General features: G+C 38.5%; 1 protein-coding gene across 1 annotated transcript; it reads left to right on the top strand.

Annotated features, from left to right (window-relative positions):
* Positions 1–539: 539 nt before the first annotated feature.
* On the top strand, positions 540–2,295 carry LOC115739450 (dof zinc finger protein DOF5.7). Its single transcript, XM_030672550.2, has one exon. It carries the CDS (start codon positions 758–760, stop codon positions 1,916–1,918), a length of 1,161 nt encoding a protein of 386 aa, XP_030528410.1. The 5' UTR covers positions 540–757; the 3' UTR covers positions 1,919–2,295.
* Positions 2,296–11,347: the final 9,052 nt, after the last annotated feature.

Here is an 11,347-nt window from a genome sequence, read left to right as displayed (position 1 = left end):
ATTAGAATGACTTTGTTAATATAACAGCTTTTGGGTGACTATGAGAATAATAACATATTATAGGTCACAAATTCTTAAAGGAATAAAACCCACAATAATTTTTACTTATTTTTTTCTTTAATTTATGTGGCTTACAACACGCTATCAATCTTGTGGTACATAGGAAACTATCACATAAGCATATTCCTTACTAAAAATAAGTTTTTTACTTGTTACTTGAAATAAATTAAACCTGATAAATGAAATCCACAAGAAATATATAAAGAGAGAGAGAGAGAGAGGTGGGGGGAGCTCTAATACAAATTAGATCACCTTCACTTTTTGTCTCCCTTGGTTTAAAATTTGTCTGTGCATCCACAGAAGGCCCAATTATTAAAGCTAGTCGCAGATCCCTTTCGCACTGCCGATTCAGTTTCAAATCGATCACCCTTCTTTTCTCAATAAATAAAAATAAAGACTTCTTTTATCTCTATATATATATATATATATACATATATATATATATATAATTTCCTATTTCTAGCCCTGGCTAATCCTATGCCACCCAAGAGACAACTCTCTCTTTGATGAAGTTCACAGGAGCTCATCTTCTTCCTCCTCCTCCTTCTCTACTGATTTCTCATCAACTCCATCCATGAAACCATTCAATTCCCTCCCTCTTTCCCTCTCCCAAGGGAAATCCAACACACCACTCATCCACCCTAACTAAGTTCTCTCTCTCTCTCTCTCTCTCTCTCTCTCTCTCTCTCAGTGCTAAATGACTCAACCCGGTACCACTCCGCCCAAGCCACCTCCGATGGAGGGTAAGGACGAGGCCACCCCGAGCTCCGGCTCGCGCAAGGCCGCGTCGTCCTCGTCGTCGGGGAAGCCGCCGGAGCAAGCCCTGAAGTGCCCGAGGTGCGACTCGTCCAACACCAAGTTCTGCTACTACAACAACTACAGCCTCACCCAGCCCCGCCACTTCTGCAAGACCTGCCGCCGCTACTGGACCAAGGGCGGCGCCCTCCGCAACGTCCCGATCGGCGGCGGATGCCGCAAGAACAAGAAGCTCAAGCCCTCCTCCGCCTCGTGCAGGCTCTTCCCCGGCGGGGCGGCCGACCCTAAGGAGTACTACTCCGTGGCGGCGCCGGCCCAACCCCACCCAGAGCTCGGCGGCTTCAAGCTCTTCCACGGGTTGTCCCCGGCCATGGATTTCCAGCTCGGTGGGCTTCCTAATTTCTCTAAGGCGGTTCAGAATCACAACCCACCAGCCCCTGGAATTTATAGCCAGTTCTCCTCGTTTTCGGATGCATCGGCCATCGACACGGCGGCGGCCGCCGCCGCCGCTACTTCCAGTGCTAGCACTTGTTTCTCTCTAGACCCGATGGCGGGTTCCAGCGGCTCTCTTCTCGGGTTCAACAATTATCACGCGCTCCCTCCCTTCATCACGGCTGCTCCGGGGTTTGGTACCTCCGGTGTGCTTCAGGAGCCAGGCAGTTCGATGAAGGTCGACAGCAATCTCGCGACCTCCATCGAGTCGCTGAGCTCGATCAACCAGGATCTGCACTGGAAGCTGCAGCAGCAGAGGCTGGCTATGCTGTTCGGTGGAGACGATAACAACCACCGCAATGCCAAGGCTGACAACGGAGGCGGTGACGCCGTCTCATCGATCAACCTCTCTGCCGCCGCAACTTTGGAGGATCAGCCGCAGAACTTGCGACAGCCTGTCTTGTTCCAGAACCTGGACGCTGCCGGTAGCTCGAGGAAGGAAGGCTCGTCGGTGACGGAGTGGTTCTTTGGGAACGCGTACGCATCGGTTACAACACCGAGCCCGACCAACAGCAGCAGTAACGGCAACGACAACAACAACAACAACAATACCGGCAACTGGAACAGCAAAGGATCAGGTCAAGGGTTTCAATACACTGCTTTGCCCTAGCTGAGGATGTTAGAGAGACACAGAATTTTTATATTAAAAAAAAAAAGAGGGTAAGTTCCATAATTTAGAAGCTGAAAAATATAGCTTCAGAAACAAAGAAATTAATCAGAAATGTTGGGTTTTCCATGTCTGTTCTTGTGTTTAACTTGTCGGGTTCAAACGAATTCCACATGTAACAGTAGCCCAAAAAAAAAAAAAAACTAGAAATGGCATGCTTTTTGATTATTTCCTTTTGTATTAACTGTGTGTATTTGTTAAGATGCTAATCATTAGGTTTTAGTATTCTCTAATTTGTAACCGATGCTGTGTAGAGGTTCACGGTCATATTCTATAGTTTTTTTCCCCCCTTTGTTCATGCTTTGTGTTGCTTGCTTCTGTAAGTACCGTTAATTTCCCGTTTCATTCTTCTTATCTGCATGATTTAACCAAAGTGGAAATGGGCAAAAGATCTCCTTTCCATTGGAATGTTAGTCTCTTTATGTCTACATGAGCATTCGATTGATCTCTTGACATGTCCTATCTCTCATCTCACCAAAATTTGCATTCAAATGAATTACCATCTGGGCAAGGTTTTCTTGATAAAGTTCGAGAATTGGTACACAAGATTTTCATGTACATTCCGATATCGCCTTGGTACAGCAAAATCTACTATCTTATCGAACGACGGCAGTTGAACGACGAACGCGTGCAGCGACAGATAGTTCGAATTCAAGAACTGTACCTCTATTCACCGATTGTGGAACAAAATGTTTCGCTTTACATGACATTATGGGACCAAAAAGCAGTAGTCCTCGCCCGTTTCCCTTTTTTCATGATAACACTTTTGAAGATGAAGAAGACTTGCGGATCTCTAACTTCGGCCCCTCTCCCCACGATCGCTTTGGGATCTGGGATGAGATTTTTCATTCTTGTTTTTTCTTGGGACAGACTGAAGCCGTGAAGCGTGTCTGTAGCTGCACTGGAACACATCTTTGAGTTCTTCCATGCCCTCCTTCGTCTGCAAAAATTTACATCTTTATGCAGAATCAGAACTCTCTCTCTCTCTCTCTCTCTCTCTCTCTCTCTTGCCTTTTCTCTTGCAGTCTGTCTGTGTCTGGTCCCTTATGAGCAACTGATAATGTCTATATATGAAACTAGCAGACTAGTACATCAGGTGGGTCTGGTCTCTACACCTTCACCTGTATAGCCTATATAGCAGAATCACAACTCTCTCTCTCTCTCTCTCTCTCTCTAGCAATAATTAGTTTCAGCGTGGTGCGATCCGGTGGTGTCGGGAAAAGTGGTGGTTTGAAAGTGTTTTGAATAAAAAACTGTCAACGTTTTGAATGGATATGCATGAGATACACTGATAGAGGACTGGGTTCGTACTTTGGGGAGTGAGCCCTCGTGCTGAATTGTAGGATGGATTGATTCCTAATTTGATCCGATCCCACTCAAGAATCGAAAACCTGATCGGATTCTCAATTTTTGAGATCGGGAATCAATCAGATGGTCCTAAGATCAGTCCGATCCGATTAGTCCAATAGAAGCAAAAATCATCGGTGAATTATTAATAAGAGTGAGAAATACTAACTTTAATTTTAATATATTAATTAAAATTAAGATTATTTTTAAGAAAAAAATAACCAATGAATTATCAGGTTTATATTTAAAAAATAATCGTTCCAAGACCGAAAATCATCGGTTCTAATTTTATGGAGCCGGGAACCGGATCAAACCGGCCGATTTAGTTTGGTCGGGCAATTCTTAATTCGGTCCACCCATCTTGCTTCCCCTATATATTGGATTGGGTTGATCTCTCATTACAACTTTTGTTTTTTTTTTTTTTTCCCTTGCTTTTTCTTTACTGGGTTTTGATTTCACGACCAGTTTCTGTTGGACACAAGAGGAAAAAGCGAAGAAAAGGGACTGCTTTTTGTAATAAATCTCTTTTGTTTAGGTCAAATATTGTTCCTTATAACAATTCATGCGGGAACAATTGACCCTATGATTGTTGTTTGAGAAAAGGGATGGCAATCATTCCTGCTGCTTTTATTATTCACGAATCATGCCTCTCTGCTAAGAAATTGAAAGGGATAAGACACAAATAAGTCTTAAATTTTTATCTAATGCGCAGTATGATTCATGAATTTTTAATTTATTCAATGTGATATCTGAACTTTAGCTTAATGTTTAATATGGTTCTTGAATTTTAAACTTATTTAATGCGGTCCCTAAACTTTTGGTACATGTCCAAAGTAGTTCATGAACTATATAAAAATATTCAGTGTAATCCCCCTATTAATTTAAGATCGGGAACGACATTGAACATTTTTCATACGGTCTAAGGACAAAATTGAACATGTACCAAAAGTTCAAGTACTACATCGAACAAATTAAAAGTTCAGGGATCACATTGAATATTAGGCTAAAGTTCAAGGATCATAATAGACAAATTAAAGGTTCAAGGATCACATTGCATATTGAACCAAAGTTCATGGACCATATGTGTCGTTTTCTCAAATTCAAAAAAGAAGAAGAAAAAAGAAAGAGACTATGGACAGCCATGTTCATAGTAAATGTTCTTTAGCATGTGAATAGGATAATTTCACGACAAGTTTTAAGTTTTCATGTGCTTGATCACGTAAGAAGCTCTATCATGGTTGACTTAGCGGCGACACGACATGCGGGATACGATAATTGTAACCCACGAGCCCTCATAAATAAGTCAAATTACACGAAATCTCATATTTTTGTTGCCCTATGTTTCGATTCAAAGTTAAGCTTTTTATATATTGATGTAAGATTCTTCTTTACCATGTGTAAAAGGATCTAGACAGATGGGGCTTATCGGTATCAAAGTACCTGCTGCCACACTTGGTCTAAAAATCCCTCTCCTTATAACTGACACAGCACTTTTCTTGGTTTATGGTTATGCGCATGGGAAATTAGGGAGGGAAAAAAAGAAAGGTTTGGGACTTTTGACCCTCTTTCCATGCGCATTCGGTTATTATTTTTTTTATTTCCCAAATTAGTCTCATGTACTTTATGAGTTTTGAAATAAAATGATCATAAACTTGGCTCATTAACTCTATCAGACATCGCCAATAGGCATGCAACCGTGTTGGTGAAGGAATTGAGGGGGTAGGGATGCTAATATCATAGCTGTAGGATTCGACTCTCGCGCTTTGTAAAAAGATGGAGCAAAGGTTAGAGAGAGGAGAATTAGGAATAGGACCCAAAAAAAAAAAAAACTACATTAGGCATCTTTGGCCAAAAAAGAAAAAAAATGTCTTGGACACACGCAAGTCGCCGTAGTTTCTTGAAATAAAGAAATATCTAATATTAAATACATAATGAATTTTGCAAACAAGATGATATGTTAAAAACTTTCATATTGTTTATCTCCAATGAGAGAACCTAAAAAATTATACAAATAAAGATTACAACAAATTACTATAGACCATCGTAAAATTTGGAAAAATTTCAAATAAGAGTCTAAAGTGCTCTCATTTTCTCAAATAGGGTATGAAGTAGACTTGTTCCAAATTAGGGCCTGAAGTGCCCTCATTATTTGAGATAAGGTCGTGAAGTGGACATTATTTCGGATACGGACTTGAAGTAATCATATCAGTCTAAAAAAAAAAACCCGACTTGCTGGTTGGCTAGGGGCATTTTCGTCATTTACTTTTTAAATTTTTTTCTTTCTTTTTTTAAAAAATTCGTAAAAAAAATAAATATTTAAAAAAGGAAAAAAAAAAATAGAAACACAAGCAAGAGGCAGCCCTCCCATCTGTGGACGCCGGGGCCTCGGTGACGACCCGTGACCCCGCCGACCATATGCCCATCGCCGTTGTCCCTCCACCGGTGGGGCGGGAGGCCCACCAATATTTCTTTTTTAAATTTAATTTAACTAAAAATTAGGTTAAAATTGCATTTTAATAAAAATTTCCTTAGTCGGTCAGAATATTTAATCAACCGGAGATCATGCCCTTATTTGATACGGTCATGACCACTTGAGACCTTTATTTGAAACTGTCATGCCACTTCAGGCCTTTATTTGAAACAAGACCTATTTCGGGCCCTTATTAGAATTTTCCCGTAAAATTCTAAAATTTAGCAATAAGATGAGAATTCAAGCTTGAAATGGTGGTTGTTACTGGACATGTTGGATTGGAATTTACTTTCCCGAACGATCTATTGATCAGATTAGGTTTCAATCCTTAGGAAAATCTCGAAATCGACCTAAAAGTCTAATAAGGTTTGAATAAGTATGTATACCTAGAAGGGTTTTACCAAATAATTTTTGCAACCACTTATTAAGCAGCCTAATGAGAAATTATTGAGAAAAACCTATGTGATGTTTTGAATTTGACAAAATTATCAAGGGCTACTGATATGTCATTTAAATATGTAGAACAGCTTTTATATAGCAGGGTCAAATGCAAATAGTGTCGTCAACAGGACGTCTAACAGCCTGGAAAGGCCCCATAGAAGGAGAACAAGCTATTGGATGGAAAACGTGTCTAAGTCTGAGAGGACTTTTCGTAAAATAGTCTTAAGAGAACTAATTAATCAAAATCCAAAATTGAAAGTATAAAATTTACTTTTTTTTAAGGCAAAAGCCATATATTATCATGAAAATACAAGGCTGTCTATAGTAATTAATACGATGATGTTTTATTCCACCACTCCATGCCATTTTCCGTTCGCTTTTATACAAGTTTCATTTCCTCTCTTCTTCTTACTACATGCTCAAGCTGATTACTATAAATGATTTTTCGAAATGAGTTTGAGCCTTATTTGCAATCTTTATTAATTGCCATATCTTAAATATGAAGTTATAACCATAGAGAGTTTCACAACTTATACCAAAGAATTCCTCTAACAAAAACTTGACCAGAAAAATAATATATTACAAAGAGTTATTAGAGATTGATCTATCGAAAGACATTGCAAATAAATGTACTTTATCAATATTCTTTCAAATTAGTATCCAGATAACTGAATTTATTAAAATACTATTACCTTACATGATTCTCGTAAAAACAAATTAAGATGTGAACTTTTTCGGATTTGAACACAAAAGAAGAAGAAACAATTGTTTATAAAAGGTTGACTAGAATCATTAGATTTATTCATCCGCATTAGAGACATATTTTTCCTCCTTTATCAATATTAGCACTAATGATGTCATAGTAAGAGTTATTCTTATCAAAATGCTTAATCTTAGATGATTCTCGTAAAAAGGAACAAACTTCTTTGATTAGAACGCAAAAGAAGAAGAAGCAACAATATGTGGAAGTTTCGATAAAATTCATTAGATTGGTTGATTTACATTAAAAGTATGTTTTTTTTTTCTCTTTTATCTATCTTACCTTAAAAGAGGTCCCAATGAAGGCTATTTTGAACCATTTGAATTTACGGATGTGTCTAAAGTTATTAGAGGTGAAAATAGCGTCAACCTAACATAATTATCCCATTAGTGAGTTTACCAAAGACATAAAAGGTTCCCACTTTGAAAATCTAGGCCTATACTTTTGTACTTGGAGTAGAAACAGGACTTAATGATTTGCTCATACACCCAAGAAATTGGAAAAAAGAACAACGGTATCTGAAAAAAACAAGACTTGATAATTTGGCCCCCGTGCAATCAGCATCCCTGGGAAAAATTCAGCAGCCCAACTAACTGTCAATACTGCACCGGATGAGCAGAACTTCTTGCAAAATAGAAAGATGATGTCCATGACTCATCTTGATCTGTGCCATGTGTTCTGTTCCTAATCCAGCGTTATGATCCATAGGATGTGATGCCCTTTACGGTGCTAGCTCAGCTTTATAGATCTTTTTCTTGAGTTTTGTTTTTCATAGGGCTCTCGTAGTACAACGTTATCTACAGGTTCATGCCACAAAAAACCCCAAAGTAGTATATACGTGACAAATTTACTCAAAATTAATTTTTTGACCATCAAAAATCTCAAACCGATACATTTGTGATAAATTTACCGTTCATTAGTTTTTGTTAAATTGGATTATTGCAATGAAAAATCCCAAACTGGTACAACTCTAACAAATGGAGGGTTAAAAATCCTAAACTAGTACATGTCGGCTATCACGTATTATTTAACTTGGTAATTTGACGGTAAAATTTAACGGAAATTAACGGAAGGTAAATTTGCCGGAGGTTAAGTAGCACCGAACCAAACGTGACACGCGACACACCACACACTGACACGTCATTTCTCAAAAAATAAAAAATTTCGACACATTGTGTATTACATGTATATTTTTATATGTACATGATAAATTATCATATATATATATAAATATCATAGGTCAATTTCTTTTTCTTTTTTCGTTAGGGATTCATGATTATGTTTTTCTGGGGTTGATTGGGTATATCAATTTTGGGGTGACTGGGTATATAACTTAAGTATACATATTTTTGACAAATTTACATTTTGAATCCTAAGTTTTATTGAAAATGCTTAAAATTGACCTCGTGTGTGTCGAAATGGCGTGTCGGGATGCTGGACTCGCATGTCGCTGCCAGTGTCCAAAGTGCTGACCAAGTATCGGATGTCTGACACTCGTTCACTACGTATCGATCACGCGTCGATGCCTAACACAACACGGAGGCCCCTAGAAAGCGTTAGTGCTTAATATGTTACAAGTGTATTAGTTTGGAGTTTTTTATAGTCAAAAAATTAATTCAGAGTAAATTTATCATATTGTACTAATTTAGATTTTTTGTTGGTATCAACCCTTATTTATTTAGGGTATGGCTCACCGCGTCAGCCTGTTGTCTCGTCTCTTGCCACGTCAGCCTATTGTCATGTCTCCTACCATATCAACCTGTTATCACGTAGCCTGTCACAGAGCCACGATGTGTAGCCTGCAATACGGCCACGTTAATCTGTTGTCGCATAGCTTGCACTGTAATCATGTCAACCTATTGACACTTAGCGTGCACCGGAAGATACCAAAGTAATTCTTCTCTAAACTCCAATTTACTGCATTGTATGTCACCTTAAGTTTAAGGAAAAAATGGTAGAGATATATATAAGAGATTCTATACATGTACTTTTTTTTTGTGGTCAATTATATAGCTATTTTCATTTTCTATATTTCTCGGGATTATGCATGTATGTATCTCCTAATTATGCATGTTCCAGATTGATTACAAGTGATATTGTAATATCATGGGGAAAATTATCAAAAAAGTTATAATGTATTGTAATTGTGCCAATTCAGTCCTAAACTTCTTCTTTTTTGTCAATCCAATCATAAACCTTTTGCATTTATGCCAATTCAATCCATTTGGGTGGCTGGCATTAACTGGATATTTTTTAAATACTATTTAAATAATTTTTATTTTTATGATTTTTTTATTTCTTCGTTTCTTTACATTATTTTATTCCAAACCCTAAGGGCCGGCGATGGCATCACAGCCGTTGCCTAGCCCAGGCAAGGGTTACGACACCCTTGCCCGGGGCCAGAGAGGGTGTCTCGGCCCTAGCGTTAGGAAAACCAAATAAAGAAAAACAATCATAAAAAAAATAATATTATTAAAATATTATTTAAAAAGGTCCACATTCGTGCCGGCCACCCAAATGGACTGAATTGACACAAATGCAAATGATTTAGTTAAAAAGAAAAATTTAGGATTGAATTGGTATGATTGCAATATGTTCAGAACTTATTTGATATTTCTCCCTAACATCATGTTATTATCTTTATATAGTCTTCGAATAAATATAACTTATATAGTTCTCTTTTCCATGTATTCTTATCTTAACTAAAGAATTCTCTTCAAAAGAGCCCCACTAATCACGATTACAATGGTTTTTGTAAAGACATTCGAGAGGATATCTTACACATCCTTAGGGATTGCCGGGCATCACAAGAGGTCTGAATTAAAGTAGGCATTTCCAATTTTTTGTAAGACCAGCTTCATTGCGCCAATTGAAAAGTGGGTTAAACACAATTTATCTATGAGCTATCGCAATATACAAAATTTTGAAAAATCTCGAACCAACAAGAGAGATAACATACTATTTCATATGATTTAGGGCACCTTTGTTTCTCGAAAAATGATTGATTCGGAAAGTATTTTTCCTAAAAATGATCGCTTGTTTCGCTTGCGATAATGAATCAACCAGAAATACTTTTATCGTCCACGAAAAGGTTTAGATATAAATTGTTATCAACAATGAAAAAAAAAAATTTCATCGACTAATTATTTCGAACGATATGAGCAATCATTTTTAGGAAAATGTGTTCTAAATCATTCATCTTCCGTGTCACGAACGAAGCCCTAACGGGGTGAAATTCTCATGAATCCCAACGGCACCATTTGTAATTGTAGGTTTCAACAAAAGTGGGTTTTTTTTTTTCTTCCCAGGGCAACCTCCCCTACAAAAGCGAAACCACTTTTTTCACAAATTCTAGGGTTTGTTGGAACAAAACAAGGGTATAACATGTTCTAGGTTTGCTGGTGCTTTTCCTGAAATATAATGGATGGCCCCCTCCTTATGCAGCACAAAGCATGCGGTTCAAAGGCACTTTTTTCTTTTTCTCTTTCCTTTCTGTTCCGCATAAATTCCTTCCTTCCGAAAGATTTTTTTGGGTCTCCTCCTCCTGTTGCCATCTGATCTTACGTGCGAAAACAAACCGCCATGGCCATAGGGCGCATGCATTATCCTCGTGTCCTCCTCCCTTTTCTTCACTGCCCCATTTACTTGGACTCTTGTGTGTTGGCAGACACAGAGAGAGACAGAGACAGAGAGAGATGAACATGATTAACGTGAAGGAGGTCGCTGGAAGAAAAAGTGTCGAGCTGTCCAATGCTAACTCTTCTCAATGCAAGAAGCTCATGATCGATTCAGGGAAAACTCTAGGCTGCTCCTCGAGCCAGCGTAACTCCTCTGGAGGCTTGCTTCCTCGACTGGCCCAACCGAGTCGGCCACCCACCACCCCGATCTTATGAGATTTCGCGGGACCACTCTCGACCTTTTTAAAATCTTGAACTGTTGGATGGAGACGTGATTTATATATTCAGGTATTCTGACATCCCGCCTCACGCGCAAGCTGCACTTTGGCCTTGGCGTAGGATGAGGAAATATGCAAATTGGAGAGTGAAAAAAGGGCAAAAAAGATTCGCGCTCGGAATCTCATGTCCTATTTTAGGACTCCATTACACTTTTATGACAAGTTCTAGGATCTCCGATGCGCTTATCTCAAAAGAATATTAGCTTCTCACTAGCTAACCGAAATACTTTCAAAAAAAAAAATCAAACTATATTGTATTTCTCCGGCGGCTAACCAAACTAAGCTCGACAAGATAATAGTACAAACAAACTTTAGAGCATGGTGGAACGGTAGAATTTTATGAAAGTCAATTTGGAGTCGCGGTTCGAACATCGTCCAATCCTTTTTCGGCTTCTCTTC

This window comes from Rhodamnia argentea, chromosome 11 (genome assembly GCF_020921035.1).
Source record: "Rhodamnia argentea isolate NSW1041297 chromosome 11, ASM2092103v1, whole genome shotgun sequence".
Taxonomy (NCBI): Eukaryota; Viridiplantae; Streptophyta; class Magnoliopsida; order Myrtales; family Myrtaceae; genus Rhodamnia; species Rhodamnia argentea.
Note: the sequence above shows the minus strand (reverse complement) of the source record. Positions and strands in the feature narration are given on the sequence as shown.